Source organism: Mytilus edulis, chromosome 8, assembly GCF_963676685.1.
Source record: "Mytilus edulis chromosome 8, xbMytEdul2.2, whole genome shotgun sequence".
Lineage (NCBI taxonomy): Eukaryota > Metazoa > Mollusca > Bivalvia > Mytilida > Mytilidae > Mytilus > Mytilus edulis.
The window spans coordinates 87,418,726-87,437,892 of record NC_092351.1 but is presented as its reverse complement, the minus strand read 5'-3'; the positions used below and the strand labels follow the sequence as shown (position 1 = coordinate 87,437,892).

The 19,167-nt window shown below is 28.5% G+C and overlaps 2 protein-coding genes across 2 annotated transcripts in view; one reads left to right on the top strand and one right to left on the bottom strand.

The window, feature by feature from the left end:
- The window catches only part of LOC139486541 (interferon-induced very large GTPase 1-like), a 38,504-nt gene that overhangs the window by 8,970 nt on the left and 10,367 nt on the right, over positions 1–19,167 (bottom strand). Inside the window, exons 2-5 of the mRNA XM_071271454.1 lie at positions 4,168–4,250; positions 2,747–3,005; positions 1,968–2,207; positions 1,074–1,271 (exon numbers count right to left, since the gene is read on the bottom strand). Of these exons, the coding sequence (XP_071127555.1) occupies positions 1,074–1,271; positions 1,968–2,207; positions 2,747–3,005; positions 4,168–4,187 (717 nt within the window). The 5' untranslated portion in view covers positions 4,188–4,250. The remainder of the gene's footprint in view (positions 1–1,073; positions 1,272–1,967; positions 2,208–2,746; positions 3,006–4,167; positions 4,251–19,167) is intronic.
- LOC139484490 (uncharacterized) lies at positions 13,762–17,556 on the top strand. The gene has a single exon (XM_071268222.1). The coding sequence runs from the start codon at positions 13,762–13,764 to the stop codon at positions 17,554–17,556; it is 3,795 nt and encodes a 1,264-aa protein (XP_071124323.1).

The following is a 19,167-nucleotide window of genomic DNA, read 5'->3' as shown; positions in this document are numbered from 1 at the left end:
GTCAAAAGCGATTTTATTTTGCAATCATAAATCTTTAGAAACTAGATCAGTTGTCTATTCTGTATTTTTACTGATTGCGTCCTATTCCCGATTCTGACATTTGGATAGAGCTTGGATTCGCATAGCGGTTTATACAGGCATAGCTTGAATGAAATGATGTTTTGCTTGTCAACGCAGCCGGTTTAGCTCCATAGCCAGTTATTGCAATACCCTCAGGTTTTGTTTGTTACCTTCTTATAAGCTATTGGTTCCTTAATAAAAGGTGAATCAAGATGAGGCGATATATACAAAAGGGACTTTGAAACTCAAAAGTTGAAAATAAACCGACAACACCGTGGTGAAAATAAAATTAAAAAGAAAAAATGACAAACAACAGTTTTCAAAACACAACATAGAAAACGAAAGACAGAGTAACACAAACCTCACAAAACCGGAGTGATCTTAGATGCTCAACCATATGTTTGTTTGATAAATTTTGAAATACGTTCCATGCGTACTTCAGAAGAATGCTTTAAATTTTGTGTCAATTTGAAAAGATATTTTGCTTGCTTACCCGACGTTTATACTTTAGAAGACTTAATTTATTTATTTAAATATACAATTGCGTATCAGTCGGTGCTGTTTATATATATAAAAAAAAATGACAGACAGAAATCTTTATTCTTATAAATTTTATAAATTTTCTTAATTACTTGTTTTTTTGTTCTTGGCTTTATACAGATAAATGAGTATTCGAATTCACATGTAAGGAATTGATCGGTCACGTGATACTATTAGCTCACGATAGTTTTTTTCACTATGGGTAGTATTCCTCATCTTAAATCAGTTTATTAGAACTACCTCCCTATTTTAAAGATCAGTCCTAACCTATAATGTCTTATACCTACACGTATACTTAACAAATCGCAACTAATATTTTTCATTACAAACACATGTTGCATGAATCTCAATTTTGACGAATGCAAGACTAAACCTCCTGATTGCACCTGTGCAATAACTTTAATTGATGGAATTTTAATACCACAAAAAATAGTCTTCTGTGTAGATAGATTAATAAAAGTTACTACACTTACCCCTGACACTGAATTTATCCACCAAAGCATTAACCCTGATGTAACCATGGTAACAGAAATATGTAAGATGAACTCTAAAATTATAAACATTATTCCACTTCTATACAGCACACCAGTTAATATAATTCCTATTCCTGCATATAACATCCGTTTGATCAAGATTGTGATTTGTATCCAATGATTTTGCCAAAAACTGACCTAAAATAAAATGTATTATCAATTAGGCATTTGGAATTTATAAACTCAAAAGTCAGAATTTAACATCTTAATGATGATAATAAATGTAAATCAAAAAAACTCATCATAGATACCAGGACTAAATTTTTTATTTACGCCAGACGCGCGTTTCGTCTACAAAAGACTCATCAGTGACGCTCAAATCCAAAAAAGTTAAAAAGGTTAGATTTCGAGGAAAAATATTCAGGATATGGCGCAGACATTCCCATCGTATTGAACCAGTAAACGATGATTTTTTAACTGTTTATCCATATTCGTCATTTATAATTTTCTACTCTTGGGAACACTTGATGGAAGATACATCTTGCATATGTTTGTTGTTATCTTCGTGGAGAATGTGTATACTTTATGATTAATAGGAATTTATTAAATACAACCTGTCCGAAATATTAAATCATCAAACATGTCGTTGGATGACGGTTAAAAAAGTTATGCATTTTGATAATTTAAAACTTTCTTATTTAATAACATTTTATTTAGAATTCAATCAAAAACATGAATACATATGATTTGATTTAGGAGTATCAAAACTTTTGTATTTTGTAATAACATGTCTGTATGTCTGTCTGTCTGTCTTTTTATCTGGATGTCTTTTTTTTTTATTAACTTTCTCTACATTAGCATATACTCATGAAAATAGGTAATGTTGACTTGTACCTTTGAATCTTTTTTTGTTGCTGCACTGTAAGGCTTTTTCGTCTGTTTCACTAGTATCCACATGACTGTTTTGCACGTTAAAAAAATACCAATGAACAACTGTAGTCCAGCAATTAAGTAATCGTAAATCAAGTACAGCACACAAAAGGCAATTACAGTTGTAACTCCAACAATTGTCAATAAAATTCGTTCGTTTTTTAGTAGATTCTGATGATCTTCTGTTTTCTTGATGATTTTGTCCTAAAACATTTATAAACAAGAACTTGATCTTTTTATTTACATTCAAACATATTGACACTTAATATATGTAATATCATTGTAAGTAACAGCTATACGTTTTTTTTTATGTTACGAACCGTTGAAAATATCAGCATGATCAGTGTAAAACATAATGGATAAATAATCATGAAAATTTTAGAATAAAACTCTGTCCCTACCAGTGTTGCTAGCATTTTGTTTTACTCAAATCTATAACTCAAACTTCCTTTTTCTATCTTTTTTTTGTGGTCATTCAATTCAGTCATTAACCTAATATCAATTCCCTTTTTAATAAAAAAAAAAGTAAAAAAACCTATACTGTTTAGACACTTATAGATAGGATATTCTGGCTGAATTAATACACCTGGCTTTGCCTATCATTTCTTTAATTATTAATTCGGTATTACATTTCTGACTTGATAAAACATAGTCATTCAATATGCATGGAAAGCATAATGTTATGTGTCCTTTTTTAATCTGTTTCTTGCTATATTTTTCGGGCTGAACAAAAAATCAATTACCTTTATTCTTTTAAAAACGCCGTTTCTTCGTTGTATGTTTTTTAGTCCACAAATCACCACGATAGCAGCACATAACACAGTAGCAGTGATTAACAGTCCTAGCTGGGCATTCAAAATTGGAAACAGCATATCATTGATATATATTAGAATTATTAAAGCTATAATTCCTGCCACAACCGACAAAATGAATGTCTTGTTCATTTGTCTCGCATTTGGGTTGACATGTTGTACTGTTGGTTTTATACATTGAGTTTGGATTCTGGAAAAAAACATAACATTTGGCATGTATTTTATTCGTCATAGACTACAAACGACAATAGAAACGATTACAAGGTGTAAGGTAAATATTTCCGCTGACCCAAAAATTGTTTACTGGTATACCTAGACGACTTCTTAGTGGTGATTATCCATTCTAACTTTTCAGATTGCCGATCTTAAGATATCTATGGTGTGTGTTTTGTAAACTGCCTTTTGTTGGTTTTCCGATTTTTGCGATAACATATGTTCAATAACCACTTTATTATTTATACGACAAAAACAGCAAAATTTCTCCGTTAAAAACATGAGTATAACTAAAAGTCTTAGAATTAGTTGACCATTTGATTTTCAGTGGGAGCGGGATTTTTTAATATAGGAAACATGTTTACAAAACTAAGCGTTTGATGTGAACAATTTCATAATCAACCTTAGGAAAAAGAAAGTGCTGGAATGAAACCTCTGTTTGATTGTGGCTGTTTGCTTTGTTTACGCTTCATTTTCAATATCATTAAATATGACGCGACAGTCGTACAAGCGAGAGATTTAGCGGTGTAAAACCAGGTTCAATCCACCATTTTCTACATTTGAAAATGCCTGTACCAAGTCAGGAATATGACAGTTGCTGTCCATTCGTTTTTGATGTGTTTTGTCATTTGATTTTGCCATGTGATTAGGGACTTCCCGATTGAATTTTCCTCGGAGTTCAATATTTTTTGTGATTTTACTTTTTCCTATATCGTTGTAACATAAAACGTCACAACAGACACGAGCACATAATAGAAGACGGAAGATACAATTGGAACATTCAGAGCTCAAAAGTTGAATAGAAACTGACAACGACAAAATATTAACACGAATGACAAAGAAAAAAAACAAGTCCACAAATCATAAATTGAAAATAAAGACTGAACAAAGGAAATAAAAAAAAAACTGTGATGAGATTTCGGAAAAAATATCAGAAAGAGTTTTTTTTTTACTGACTATTGGGTACTGTCAAATTGATGTTTACCTCATTATTCTATGTATATATAGAAAATAATATACTTTCTCCAAATCAGTTTTAATTTTTTTCAACTGAAAAGTAGACACCTGGAACAAATTTATTTAACATTGAAATAACTTCTTTGTCAAGCACAATTTGATACAATGCTTTATTTACTCACTTCTTCATTTTTGCAATCATATGTCACACGTCACACCAACATATTAACACATAACATTTTCCATCTTGGGACAGCCAATCAAACTAAAAATGAAAACAATTTGTATGAAAAAACAACTGAAAAAGAAAGGCATAACTACAATTTAACATTGAACATTGAACATTTATATGGTAATGCATTTTTATAATTCTGTGAATTGTTGTAGAAATATATATTTTATATTTACCTGAATTTTTTTTTAACAGTTTGGCATGTTTGTCTACAATTTATTTCTATAAACACTTTGTAAATAAAGAAAGTATTTTCAGTCCACTCGTATCATGCTTATATGTGTCAGATAAAAAAGTCAGAACTAACTTATCTATGTCTCTTTATTCTGCGTATCAGTGTACTGTTCAACAAATAGTTATCAAAGGTACCAGGATTATAATTTAATACGCCAGACGCGCATTTCGTCTACATAAGACTAATAAGTGACGCTCAGATCAAAATAGGTATAAAGCCAAACAAGTACAAAGTTGAAGAGAATTGAGGACTCATAATTCCAAAAAAGTTGTGCCAAATACGGCTAAGGTAATCTATTCCTTGGAGTAAGAAAATCCTTAAAGGGAAACTTCGCAAAAAAATCAAAAATTGATATTATGTCCATTCTGTATAAAAATGCGTAAATTTATAGATATTAAAGTTTTCTTCCGCTAGATAAGAGATCACCATCGATTTTAAATTTAGATTATCAATTCTCTGCGTTCCGCCATTTTGTCATCTTCTCCGATTAAAAATCACGATATGTCTATAAACCACAAAGGACCAAAACTACGGTAACCGATGTTGTCGTAATTGCGTGTCGATATCTTGTCAATCATACGGTTGTTTTGACTAACTAACTTGATACGGAAAATGTTCTTATTTTTTTAAATAACCATATTCTGTTATTTTTAAACTGTTAATATTGGAATTAGTTAAAAAGTCAAAGTTCAAATAATAAATAAGTGTTCCGTGAAAATTGTTTTCGAAAATCTAATTTGTTTATAATTCTTTAAAGTAATAAAATTTATTCAAATAAATTCGGATCTTCCCTCATATGATCACCAGCATGGCTAAAGGTATTACTCCCAAAGGTATGGCGAGGGGTGTGAGGTGACACGTCCAGATATTCAAGCGATTTCCTTCGGGCTTGAAAGTTCATGCATCGTTTCACTTCTGTAGGTATTGATCACTGTACACGGTCGATAACTTATAACTTTCCATTTTGAACTATCAGGTATATGATATACATCTCTGTTTTGCGTGTCCGAAAGTGATATAATATACTAGTCATTAACTCATGCGCTTGTTTATAAATAACATTTCTGGTGTAAAGAATATTATTTATAAAAATATAAATAATACCAAAAAAAACCCAGATTTGATGAAATAAAAATCTATTTACATATTTTTTCCAAGGGTTAATTTGGAAAAATGTAATATAAACTCGTCACAAGTTGTCAATAGTAAAGGACAGATTGGAACATACCAGAAATATTGATTTATTAAAATGTACGCACTTGTCGACGATTCGTTTATACGCCTGGATAGAAAGGGATGGAACTATATTGCAATTTAAAAAATATATAATACATGTATACATTGAACATAAGAAAGAAACATACATTTTGTGTAAATTGGGGTAAAAGTTTTGTAAATAGACAAGTCCACGTATGCCAACAGTATGTACTCATCGAATTCGATAGACTATTGTATACCAAAAGAAGAAGAAGAAGAAGAAGAAGAAGAAGAAGAAGAAGAGAACCAATTTGATTTAAATACAGGTCGATATATAACTTGCTTTGGTTCATCGAAGTTATGAACATAGTAAAATCACAGATTTATATATCAATTAGATTGTTCTCGAATAAAGGAAAGAAATTCGTCATCATCACAATTGTTCCCACATTCATGTAATATATATGCAACTGGACGTACACTAATAATCTCCAAGGGATGTGAATATTTTCTAGGAAAACTATTGAGTATTAAAGTTTCAAATCTATTTCGGGATTTATTTTCTTTCTTGATATTCAATGACAGCAATTTAAAAAATAAACTGCTTGTCCGCTTTAGGGGTATTCTTGCCAGTTGAACAGACTTATAATTATGTAATTCATGTATTTGGTTTTGATGTTATATATATATGTTATATTTGTTATACTCGTGGGATTTTGTCTATGTGTGTTACATTTTAGTGTTATGTCGTTGTTCTCCTCTTATATTTAATGCGTTTCCCTCGGTTTTAGTTTGTTACCCCGATTTTGTTTTTTGTCCATGGATTTATGAGTTTTGAACAGCGGTATACTACTGTTGCCTTTATTTATAATTACATTCAAAAATAGGGAAAGATGACATAAATTTTTTTTTTTTTTTTTAAACATGTTTGGTCAAATAGCTAAAGTATTGTACGTTGTGAGACGAAGACTATTTTAATAAGGACGTTCGCGATTATGGATAAATTTGGTTGACGTTTTTCACCCTTGAAAAGAATATCTATTCGTAAATTTTCGATTCCATTCCAAGAAGATCATTAAATTTCCTGTCCATTTTTTAAAACATCTTTTTTCCAAATAGCTTAAATATTCATGCGTTGTGATATTTAAAATTTTTTGATGAGAACATTAATTCCTAAATAGGGAAATAAAGATCGCTTTGGATGGACTAAATTATATAATTGCAATTTTTAATGATCTGTTTGAAATAGGCTATTAAAGGTTGCCGATTCTAATTTTAAAAAGTACATTTTTTTAGTTCATACACTCTTGTTTAGAAGGCTATTTTTATTTATAAATTTATTCAATTAAAATAATCCAGTATTTTATCGTTACAAAAGTAATCAGAAGTCATAATTTATTTAAAAGTGAGCTTATGCAAAATATATAAAAATATACAACAGCTATCCAGTTATTGTGCGACCTTAGTACTCCCGTAAATTAATTTTAATTCTTTTTCTTACATTTCTGTGTCTAAAACTATAACTGACTCCCGTATATCATTCATACGAAATGTTGTTCACACCTGAAATGGTGAACCGTGACGCCTAGGTGTCACTGAATGAAGATCAATAGATTAGAATTACATAATGCTAATCTTTTAATTACCTTGAGTTTAACTACGCATTCAACATTCACTAAGTGTCACAAATTAATACACATTTTATTTCCACAGTACAAGCAAGTGGAAATGTTTGCTGGAATGAAGCAAAAAGTTCAGAATACAAACATGTATTTTTTAATACACTATCGATCATGTCAGTTCCATATGTTTGTTTAAAGTAGTAGAAAAAAATCATAAAAATGTTCTATTGTATTATTTACTTTAATTACTAAAATTCGTATAAAAAAATCCAAACATAAATCCTACAATCTAATTTTATAAGTTGCATGGCTATCACTTACTTTTCGTTGGTTAATAGCTACACCAAAAGTCGTCGATGCGCTTTAAATAGCGTTATTAGATGGTTAACGAACAAGACTTAAATGAGATTAATTTCACTACCGGCATGCAAAAAGACTTAAACTACGTCACATAAGTCAGGAAGTTTGAAGAAATAAAATTAATAATTCTTAATTTTCTTCTTTATTACTTTTCATATCAAAATAAAACTTGGTGAATATGTTTTTTATGGTATTATAAACATAATAAGATGAAAAGTGAAAAATCGCGAATTATCCCTTTAATTTTCGAAAAATTCAAAGTTTTGTAACAAGAAATTTATAAAAATGACCATTCATAATTGATATTCAACAAAAACTGATTTTACCGAAGCCAATGTGTTTGTCTATGTGACGTTTCCTGTACGAAATGAAGCCAAGTTGAGAGAAAATTTTGCAAAATACCAAACAGAAAGATAAACTCTATACGCTGGTGCACAAATGTTATTTTATGACAAGAAGATTTATGTTCAAGTGAACGAAGATTTATAATTAATGATTTTAAAACAGCTTAATTAGCCACATTCTAATATATCAATAATTATACAACACATTATACATATATATATATAAAGCATATAATATTCAATCGGGTATTTGTTTTAAATTAATTCGTTTCTGATGGCTTAAAGTCATAAGAAACCTCAAATCAAAAAAAATAATACATATGTTTTTTTTATAACTCAATGGATAGTTTTCATTATAAAACTTATGTACATATACTTTTTTCTGAAGAAAATTTTTTAATTCATTCATATTTAGAAGAAGTTTACTTTATTTTAATTGCTTCCTTCCAGGAAGCAATGCCCCCGACATATTTTCCGTATGCAAAGTGACCTCAGTGTGACCCATCTCGTAAAAATCCGGTGATCACAATACGCATGGATGTCCTTAAAATAAACTATTATCTGAATTTACATGTTAAACACGTGCTCAATTTCCATGCTTTTTTGTTGATTTTTTTCCCATTGTTGACAAACAGTTGACAATCGTTAAACTTCGGCTTCAAAACACGAACTTTAATTACCTGCCATATTTTCACAACAACACTGACCGATTAAAAAAAAAATTAACGATTATACGAAATTTACACGAAAAAAATTATAAATTCGTGCACAGAAGACTAAGTTTATGATGTTTGTATGCATTGGTTCAAGAATTGGAAGAACATTATTTTTCACCGGTCACTCATTTTTTATGACTTTAAAATTCTTCACTCGATTTTTTTCAGAAAACTAAAATTCACGAATTTAAGAACCCACGAACATGTAACTTTTGATCAAACCATGAAAATTGATACACATGAATTAAAATATACTATCACAGTAATAATGCTTTAGAAAATAGATAATTGATATTTCTGTAATTATCATCAGAATAAATACTAAACCATTCTCTTATAAAAGACAAGTATAGAAGCCAAGGAGTATATATAACATGTAAAAGATTTAGATAACACTGTGACCAAATCATTTTTCTCAGTGAGAGATTTTATAACACCTGGCAATCTTTTGTAAGGACTCAATGTATTTGCCAAATATTCATACCATCACCATGGAATTGTCGAAAAACATTATCTAATAAAAAAAAAGGCGTTACATGTCACAATGCTCATTAGCTGAAAACTAGAGACATGATTTCTTTTTTCTTTCTTTTTCGCCATCTCTACAGGGATTCATTGACTTATACTATTACAATATGGTCCTACATAAGCAACATATAAACAAATATTAAAATTCAATAACTTTGACAAAATGCCATATGTATATCATATCTATTACTATTCATTAATAATTTACTTTATCTTTAAGTGTAATCAAATTACATGTTGATATTATTTTTTGGCCTAACGGGAACTTTATAATAATGTTATTTAAAAAAAACAAATATTTTCAAACTAAATGCACCTTTTGTAATTTGTTTTAAATGTCAAAAAGTTTTTAAAAGTTCATAGATCATGTATAATGTAATTCTAAATTGGCCAAATGTGAAGTAAGCTTCAATGTATATTTAAAAACTAATTATGTTTCAAACGATTGCATGTTTTGTCAATGTGTATAACATCTTATATATATCTTTATAACGGACGCCTTGTTTTTAACTAAAACTATCCCTATTCAGTGAATATATACGTCTCGTACAGAATTTGACACCAAATATAACGTCTATCATGAGTAAACATATTCAAACAATGAATAAACTGTAAAAATTGTATGGAAAGACTAAAATAAGCTTTGTATATATGATGAGCTTTGTTCGCTTGATTTAAAGATTTGTACAAACCGGATTCGATAACATATTTCAATTACAAGAAAAAAATCATACATGAAGTACCACTAGATAAACCATATTCATATAATACAACAACTACGTATGCAATCTAAATATCTGGTGTCTTTCAATATGAGTATCAATAATGTATGCAATGATATGTTGCATATGCAATGATATGAGGCAATACAAATCAATTTTAGATAAAACTGTTTTTTTTTTTGTATTTGGTACAAAACAGTTTACGGGTGGAACTCTTTGGTAAACCTATACCGTTCATTGTTTAATACTTTCTAGGCATTTGACATTATATTGTGTTTAACTTTAATTAATTTGTCCCTTAAAGTATATACTATAAACGATATGTGTCATCTACTACAATGGATTTTTGGTTGGCGTCTTTTGATAATTTTACCTTATCAACCACAGCAATATTTTTTATATTTGTTTGAATATTTTAGCCAGTTATGCTGTTTGTCTGTGGTACACAGTTTTGGCTGCTGGATCAAATTATTGTCACAATAACATATCATGTCTGTTTGGGTTGTTTTCCGAATTTGGCCAATTAGAATGGAACTTACAATAACTGTCATATAAGTAGTGATGTTGAGTTAGCTAGCTATAAAACCAGGTCGTAACCAATATTTGCCTCCGACAATACCCAGGTCAGGACTCTGAAAGTTATTCTGATGGTTGATAACATATGATTTTGTCAGGTTTTTTTTTTAACTTTGCATTATTTTCTCCTTACTCATAAAGCAATTGCTAGATTCAGTAAATTTCTTTGATATTGTCTTTAAATTGTACAGGTTTCATTTAAAACTTACAATTAAAAATTGACATTGATAGGTTATTTTAAAATCTACAGGTAAGTGTTTTTTTCTTATTTTGAACAAGTTTTCAGAGTTGATTTGGACGCCCAAGTCACTTAATATCAGTTTTCCTAACACAATGTGTAGCAAAACCGTGTTGACTAAATACAGTAACATGTAATTATTAAAGATGTCAAGAATATGTTACATAATCAACCTGCAATCAACAACAATATTAAAACTGACAACTGGCGGATGTACTGACAGATTAGCTCTGAGTGGAAAAATGAAGGGTTGATAATAAGTGGACACGCTTTGTTTTTTTTTATTCAGGTAATTAAATGACGTTTGAGAAAATATAGTGTTACACAATATACCACTCCTTTAGCCCCCCACAAAAAAAAAAAAAATTATCTTCAATTTTTGGCCCCCCATTTTAAAGAAAAAAACCCCTTTTTACATCCAAAATAAAAATTTTACCAACATTTTTGTGTGATTTTTAACTTCAAAATTAAGAAGAAAAAAAACACACTTTGTATTTATACCCCCCATAAAAAAATAAAAAATTTTTTTTGTAAAGAGCACACCAAAACCTTAATCCTGGGGTTTTTTATAAAACTTATTTTTTCCCCTAAGGGGAGTAGTATAGTACTTGAACGACTCCAGCATCCCCCCCTCCAAAAAAAAAAAATTTGACCCCCAAAAAATTACCCTCATTTCAAGTAAAAGAGCCCTAAATTTTCATAAAAAAAAAAAAAGCAAAAAAACACCCCAAAAAACACCAAATTTTCTTACTCCCAAAAAAAACCGGGAGAACTGACAGAGAAAGAATTCTGTGGGATTTAAGAGAAAAAAAAATCCCCAGTGTGCCCCAACCTTGATTTTTAATTAATTTTATCAATATAGTTTAGTAATAAAACGGACCAATACGACTACAACTTAAATTGCTTTTTACATTTGCTATTTAATAGGACATGACTTTTAAATAGACTAAATCGATCATTGGAAATATTTACATGGTTGTCAAGAGTGTGTTTACATGTTGTCTGGGTGATGTTGTCATCACATGAAAACATATAGCAGACTGGTGCGGTCTTTCGTTTTAAATTAACAGTGCTGAGAAAACGTGTGTGCTTTTTAGTGTGTTGTGGTTTTTCATGTCGGCCAGTATTTCTTCCTCTCAAGAAGTAGAATTGTTAGGTAGTCCTACTGCACGGAAATTAGAACAGGAAATTAGTGAATCACAAGCAGTGCATCAAAACTTGTTGGATTATTCAGAGCAGGCTGATAGTTTAATTCTTTCTAAAGATATGGATCAGCAAAGTAAATGGAGTGATGATCAACTTTCCATTCTTTCTGAAAATTTGTCTTACTATACAACCTGTGTTGATTTTGTAAACAGACTACACGCAGAAGGACCCGTAGAAAGTAAAAAACTTCCAAAGTTTCCTTCTCTTCCAAAAAGAAAGCTGTTATCTTTGTATGGAGAGCAAGCAAAAAAACGAAAGATGATGACACCGGAAGACCTTCACCAGTACTTAAAAACAAAAGAGATAGATGTAACTAAAACTGTAAGAAAAGAAGTCTTTTTCTTTTCTGCAAGTGACATAACGACCCCAAACATCGCCATTGTAAAGCTGCTAGAAGGATATAGACAAATTCAAAGACAAGAGGCTACTAGCATGTGTTTCAATCTGCAGTATGGTCACCTTTTAGATGTCACCTTTGAACTCTATGCGAAAGAAAAGGAAAGTGGACTGCAACAGCAAAAATGGGATGATTGGTTAAAACGGAATATTGGAATCTCATCTTCATATTCCCGTAAACTGAGGGAGATATCACGTTTGCTGAGACCATACATGGAAAGGTTTTCTACTGTTGGACTACCTTTCATTGAAGTCTATTCCATGAGAAAAGAATTGAAAACAATGTTTTTATATAGTGAGGAGATTAGACAGTATTGGACCACTCAAAATCAACCAATAATACAGGTTGAAACACAATCTTCTCAGTGACCTTTCAACCCCGCGCTCCAGCTAGAGCGCCGTTGTTAAGGATTATGTGTTGACTATTAACTGATAATGGATTTTGTATTTCTACATACCTGAGTGACTGTTATATGTACATGGATGATAACGTGTAATTTCACAAATACTTTATCTTGTGTTTAAGTTTTTACAAATGAGTGTTATAATAAAGATTTAAAACTTAGTCATCATTAATTCTTGTTCATAGAAAGCACCTGTTATTTCTTCGCCTTTTAAATCAATTATTTTATAAGTAAAAGGAATTGTATTTAAAACTTTTTCAATTACAAATATTTCTTTAGTCCAACGAGTAGTATAACCCTTTTCAAATTTACCCTTCTTTTTTGTTATTCTTACTCTAGTACCTGCTTTAAATTTAGGTTTTTTAATGTTCTCTTCTTTTTCTGGATACAAATTTTTATACACTGTTAATTCATTTTTTAATTTACTTGCTTGAACAGGTGCCATTTTAATTGAAGAATGTACTGTATTATTATAATTTTTAACTAATTTATCTAGTATATCATAATATTTTAAAGTTTCATTAGCAGTAAAGTATTTATACATATGTTGTTTCATTGTTCCTATCCAGCGTTCCACTACACTAGATTTTTCTTCATTCTCAGTTGAATATAACTTTATGTTATTATCTTTTAACAATTCTTTTACTTGTCGATTATAAAATTCAGATCCTTTATCTGACCAAATATACATTGGTTTTCTTTCTTTAAATAATGTTTTAAATGCTTCACTTACTGCTACTCCTGTTTTATTTTTCAATGGAATCAACCAACCATATTTACTAAAAACATCTATAACTGCTAATAAATATTTATAGTGTTTATTTTGTTTTGAATATGGTTGCATATCTATCAAATCAACTGCCCATGTTTGATCTATTGAATTAACATAAACACGTCTTTTAGGAAAAGATTTTATAACTCTATGATGTAATTCATCTGCTAATTTATTTGTTAGATTTGTTTTAGACATTTTTAAGTAACTAAAATGTTTTCTTTAAAAATGGAGGCAAAAAAGGATAAAATTTTATCCAAGCTAGGAGATTCATATAAACTTGTTTTGACAAAAGAATATAAACATAAAGCAAGTATTTATGTATTTAATTATAAAATTAGTCTAAAGGATGAAAAACAAGAAACATTTACAAATGCTTTTGATCACATGGTAGACTATTCCATAAAAGATTACCCTAATGGAAGAATTAAAATAGTACCTATTCATGAAATCATAAGTACTAAACATAAAGGCTGGCCTATAAGAACATATAATACAGTTAAAAAGTTATTCATGGATCAAATGGAAAGATTATTAAATAGTGCTGAAGAATTAAATTTAGAAGAAGTTATTTTTGAAGTTACTATTATACCCAATAAAAGAGGAAAAGGTAAAGCTTTAAAAATATTAGATGTCATAAATAAAAGAAGTATTATCCAAATAAAAAATGATGATACAATATGTTTATCAAGGGCAATTGTAACTTCTTTAGCTTCAAACAAGTTGTTAGAAAATTTTACAAACTCACAATTAAAACACATTAAAGAGGGTAGACCATTACAAAAAAGAGTTGCTGAAGATTTACATGAACAATCAGGAGTAGAAATAAAAGAAGAAGGTAATAATTTAGATGATTTAAAAGCTTTTGAAAATTATCTTAATATTAGGATAATTGTTTTTACATCAAATAGTACAGAATATATTGTATATAATGGTAATGAAGAATATAATGAACAAATATATTTATATTATCATGATGAACACTTTGACACTATAACAAATATAACAGGCTTTTTAGCTAAACGTAGGTTTTGTAAAGTATGTTTAATTGGTTATACTGAACAACATACATGCAAAGATAACACAGTAACAACTATCAGAAAACAACATATTTGTGATAAATGTAACAAAACATATACAGGCCCTATAGGGAAAAATCACAAATGTGGTGAAAAAATATGTTTAATATGTTATGAAAAATACACGGAAAGTAATGAAGAACACTTATGTTATATGAAACCATCAGTACCAAAACAAGTAAAAAATAATAAATATATATATTTTGATTTTGAAGCAAATCAAGAAACAGGAATACATATAATGAATTTTTGTATAGCTTACGATTTAGAAAATATTTATTGTTTTAAAAATAACTATGTAAAAGTATTTAAATGTGATTTCAATATTGATGATTTAAACTTGTTAGAATTAAACATAGATGATTGTTTTAGTGATGTAGAAAAAATTCCCTTTAGGGAATATGAAACCCCTATAGGAAATTCTGTAATAGACAACTTTTGTAAATATTTCATAAGAGACAAATTTAAAGACTACACTTTTATTTCACATTATGGAAAAGGTTATGATATGCAACCGATTTTAGGATGGATAATAAAAAATAAAATTGAACATAGTATTATTTCTTCAGGATTAAAATTAACATTTATATTTATTAAAGGAATAAATTTAAGATTCATAGATTCTATAAATTTTACATTATGTGGATTAGCTGCTTTCCCAAAAACATTTGGATTTGTGGGTAACAAAGGTTATTTTCCACATTATTTTAATACAACAGAGAATCAAAAATATAAGGGAATTTATCCTGATAAAAAATATTTTGGTTATAATACTATGACAATTAAAAATAAAGAATTATTTGATGAATGGTATAATAAAGTTAAAGAAAAAGAATTTAAATTCTATAAAGAAATATTTTATTATTGTCTATTGGATGTATTAATTCTTGCCAAAGGTTGTACCTTATATAGAAAATTATTTTTAAATATAACCAATAATTGTATCGACCCATTTCAATATATTACAATTGCTCAATGTTGCACAAAAATATTTAAAACATTAATGTTGACAAATGAAACAATTGGAATTCACAAAAAGATGACAATTAAAGAAGTACATTCACAAAAATCAATACAATGGTTAGAGTATATTTCTTTAGAATATAATATAATGATTCAACATGCTAAAAGAGGAGGTGAAAAGAAATTATTCATTAATAATAAATGTTATAAAGTCGATGGTTATTATTATGATAGAGAAAATAAAATGCGTAATGTTTATGAATTTTTTGGATGTTATTGGCATGGATGTACAAAATGTTATAGTCCTGAAGAAATATGTAAAAAAGATAGAAATAAAAAAACTATGAAAGAGTTATATGACCAAACTAAAGAAAGACTTAAAACTATTGAAGATTATCTAAAACCAAATGTAAAAATTCATACAATATGGGAATGTGAGTTTGATCAACAAAAATATCCTGAAGTTGATCCACATTTAAAACCTATTGATAAAAGAGATGCATTTTATGGAGGAAGAACAGAAACTATTCAATTATACAATAATCTTTCTGATTTAAAAGGTAGATATGTAGATTTTTGTTCTCTGTATCCATCAGTAAATAAATATTGTAAATATCCTATAGGACATCCTATTACATATACAGATATTTCTGTAGATGATTATATAAAAGGTATGTATTTCGGAATAATGAAATGTAAAATATTACCACCTAAAGGATTGTATCACCCTGTTTTACCTTATAAACAATCAACTAGTGATAATACACATAAATTACTTTTTGGATTATGTAGAACATGTATGAATAAAATATCTTTTAAATGTAAACACATAGATGCGTCAAGCGATCCTACTTTAAATAAACATGATAAAATACATGAAATAAAAAGATGTAAAGAATGTAAAAATATTAAAAATGAAAAATGTATACATTCTGATGAGGAAAGAGTTATAGTAGGTACATGGTCTACAATAGAAATAGATAAAGCAATAGAAAAAGGTTATAAATTACAAAAAATATATGAACTAGAACATTTTGAAAAAACATCTACAGATATATTTAAACTTTATGTAGATACGTTTATGAAATATAAACAAGAAGCTTCAGGATGTAAATGTGATCCTAAATATTGTAAAAATGATTGTAAAAACGATAAAGAATGTAAAACAAAAATACAATACATTATAGATAATACTGCTTATGATTTAGATATTGACAAAGTTAAGTACAATTCAGGATTAAGATTTATAGCTAAAATATGTTTAAATAATTTATGGGGACATTTTGGTATGAGAGATAATTTTACACAAAAAGAATATTGTTTTACTTTAGAACATATAACTAAAATAGTATTTAATGAAAAATATAAAGATATAAGTACTATGATATTAGATGAAGATATTGTTTTAACAGAATATAAAAATAAAGAAGAATACTCTAAACCTAATCCAAGTGTAAATGTTTATATAGCTTTGTTTACAACAGCACATGCTAGATTAAAATTATACGAACTATTGGATATTCTACAAGAAAGAGTTTTATACATGGATACAGATTCTTGTATTTATAATGATGATGGTTCTGAAGCTTGTAAAAAGATAGAAAGTATGATGGGAAATAAATTAGGAGATTTAACAGATGAAATTGTTTCAAAACATAACGCTAATCATATAAAACAATTTATATCTGCTGGTCCAAAAGATTATTCTATGAAACTAGATACAGAAAAACTAGTTAGCTGTTGTAAAGGTTTTAGATTAAATGCTGAAGTTGAAGAAAAGATTACATTAGATAAAAAAATAAAAATAGTTACTGATGAAAATGAAAAATATGAAACTGTAAAATATGACAACATAAAAATAGGAAAAGATAATCAACTTAAAACAGTTAAACAAGTTAAAGCTTATGATTATATGTTTGATAAAAGAATGGTATATTGTGAAAATGAAAATCTAATTAGAAGTTTTCCTTATGGATATTAAAAATTATATAATTTAAATTTTCATTTTAAAAAATAAAAGACTAAAAAATGATTGAAGCTTATACTGAGAAAGATGATCCTGACGCTAAAGTTATATTAGGAAGAATAATGTTATCAGATTACCAAATATGTTGTTTAAGAGATGATGGAGAATGTCCTTTAACTCCAAAACAAATGGAAGTAATGGAAAAATTTGATGGTAAAAAGTTATCTAAGTTTCCTCCTGGTTGGGATGCTTTTATTAGACCAGATAAAGTTTATGAATATGTTTTTGAAAAACCATGTCCTGAAATTTCTTTTTAAGAATTTTTTATTTTATTTTATTATTTCTCTATACCCCTAAAAACAGAAAAAGTACAGGAATTAGGGACTCTATTTTTTATCAATTTTTTCTTATTTTTCCAATTTTTCATACAAACGTAAATTGTATTTATTTTTTATTTTATTACCCAAACAATAAAACCAGTTAATGCCATACCACCAACAACAAATGCAATCTCTCTATTTTTCTGGTCTTCTGATGGAGTATAAAAATCACTTAATGTAGGTTTAGGTGATAATGAAGTTAATTTTTTATTCGTGACACGATAGTATAGTTTCATTGCCTGGTCAACATCATCAAAAGTCTGAACCGCATGATGTTCCTTTTGTAATTGTTCATTTATAAAATCTAATTTTTGTATTCTTTTTTTATTCCATTCTGCTTGTGCTTTTTCTAATTTTTCTATAGCTTTATCATGTCTTATTTTCTCTTCATTTGCATTACTACCCATATGTGAAAATAAATAATTACTCCCTGAAAATGCAAAAGCATTTGTTATTGCCCCACCAAGCATCATTGTTAAAGCACTTGCCATTTTATAAAAACAAAAATTACTTCATAATATCAGCAGGTATAATACCTTGCTTAATCAACATATCTTTTGTTGCCATTGCAAGTAATATATCAATGGATAACATTACAACATCATTCATATTAAAATCCACTTTTGGTGCTGGCCTCCTTAATACCTTTTTACCTATTTCTGCATATCCAACTGTTAACAATGTTTCCACTCCAGCATGATATAACATATTTGCTATTTGTTTTCCGTCTTTTTGAGTTGTCATTTTAATGTACTAAATTTAATTAAATTCAAAAGGATCAATTTCTTTCTTTTGTTTTTCTGGTTTTGTTATTTCTTTAATCATTCTTTCTGGTTTCTTACTTTGGTTGTAAAAAAACAATCCCAATCCAACAATACTTATAGAAAAAAGTACAAATTTGTAATCAACTAGGGAACTGAAGTGTTTCTCAACCGAAGGAATATGTTCGTTTGATTCATAATCTGTTTCTGTATCAGAATCTTTTGTTATTTGTTTGATTTTTGAATTTTCTTTTTTTAATTTTTCCACTTCTTTTTTTCTCAATTCTGCATTTCTTATTCTTACTTCTGCACCTTTCTTACCAGCAGCTACTCTTTTTGGGTCTTTTTGTTTGGGTTTTTTAAATACTTCTATTTGTTCAGGATTTTCATTCATCATTTTTTATGTCATTTTTTTCATCTTTTTTTTGGAAATCGAGCGAAACGAGTGGTTCGATATGTCTTGCTGTTGTTAATATTGCAGTAAA

Excerpts from the sequence above, each read along its gene's own strand:
- LOC139484490 (XM_071268222.1), top strand. The coding sequence starts at position 13,762 with ATGGAGGCAAAAAAGGATAAAATTTTATCCAAGCTAGGAGATTCATAT.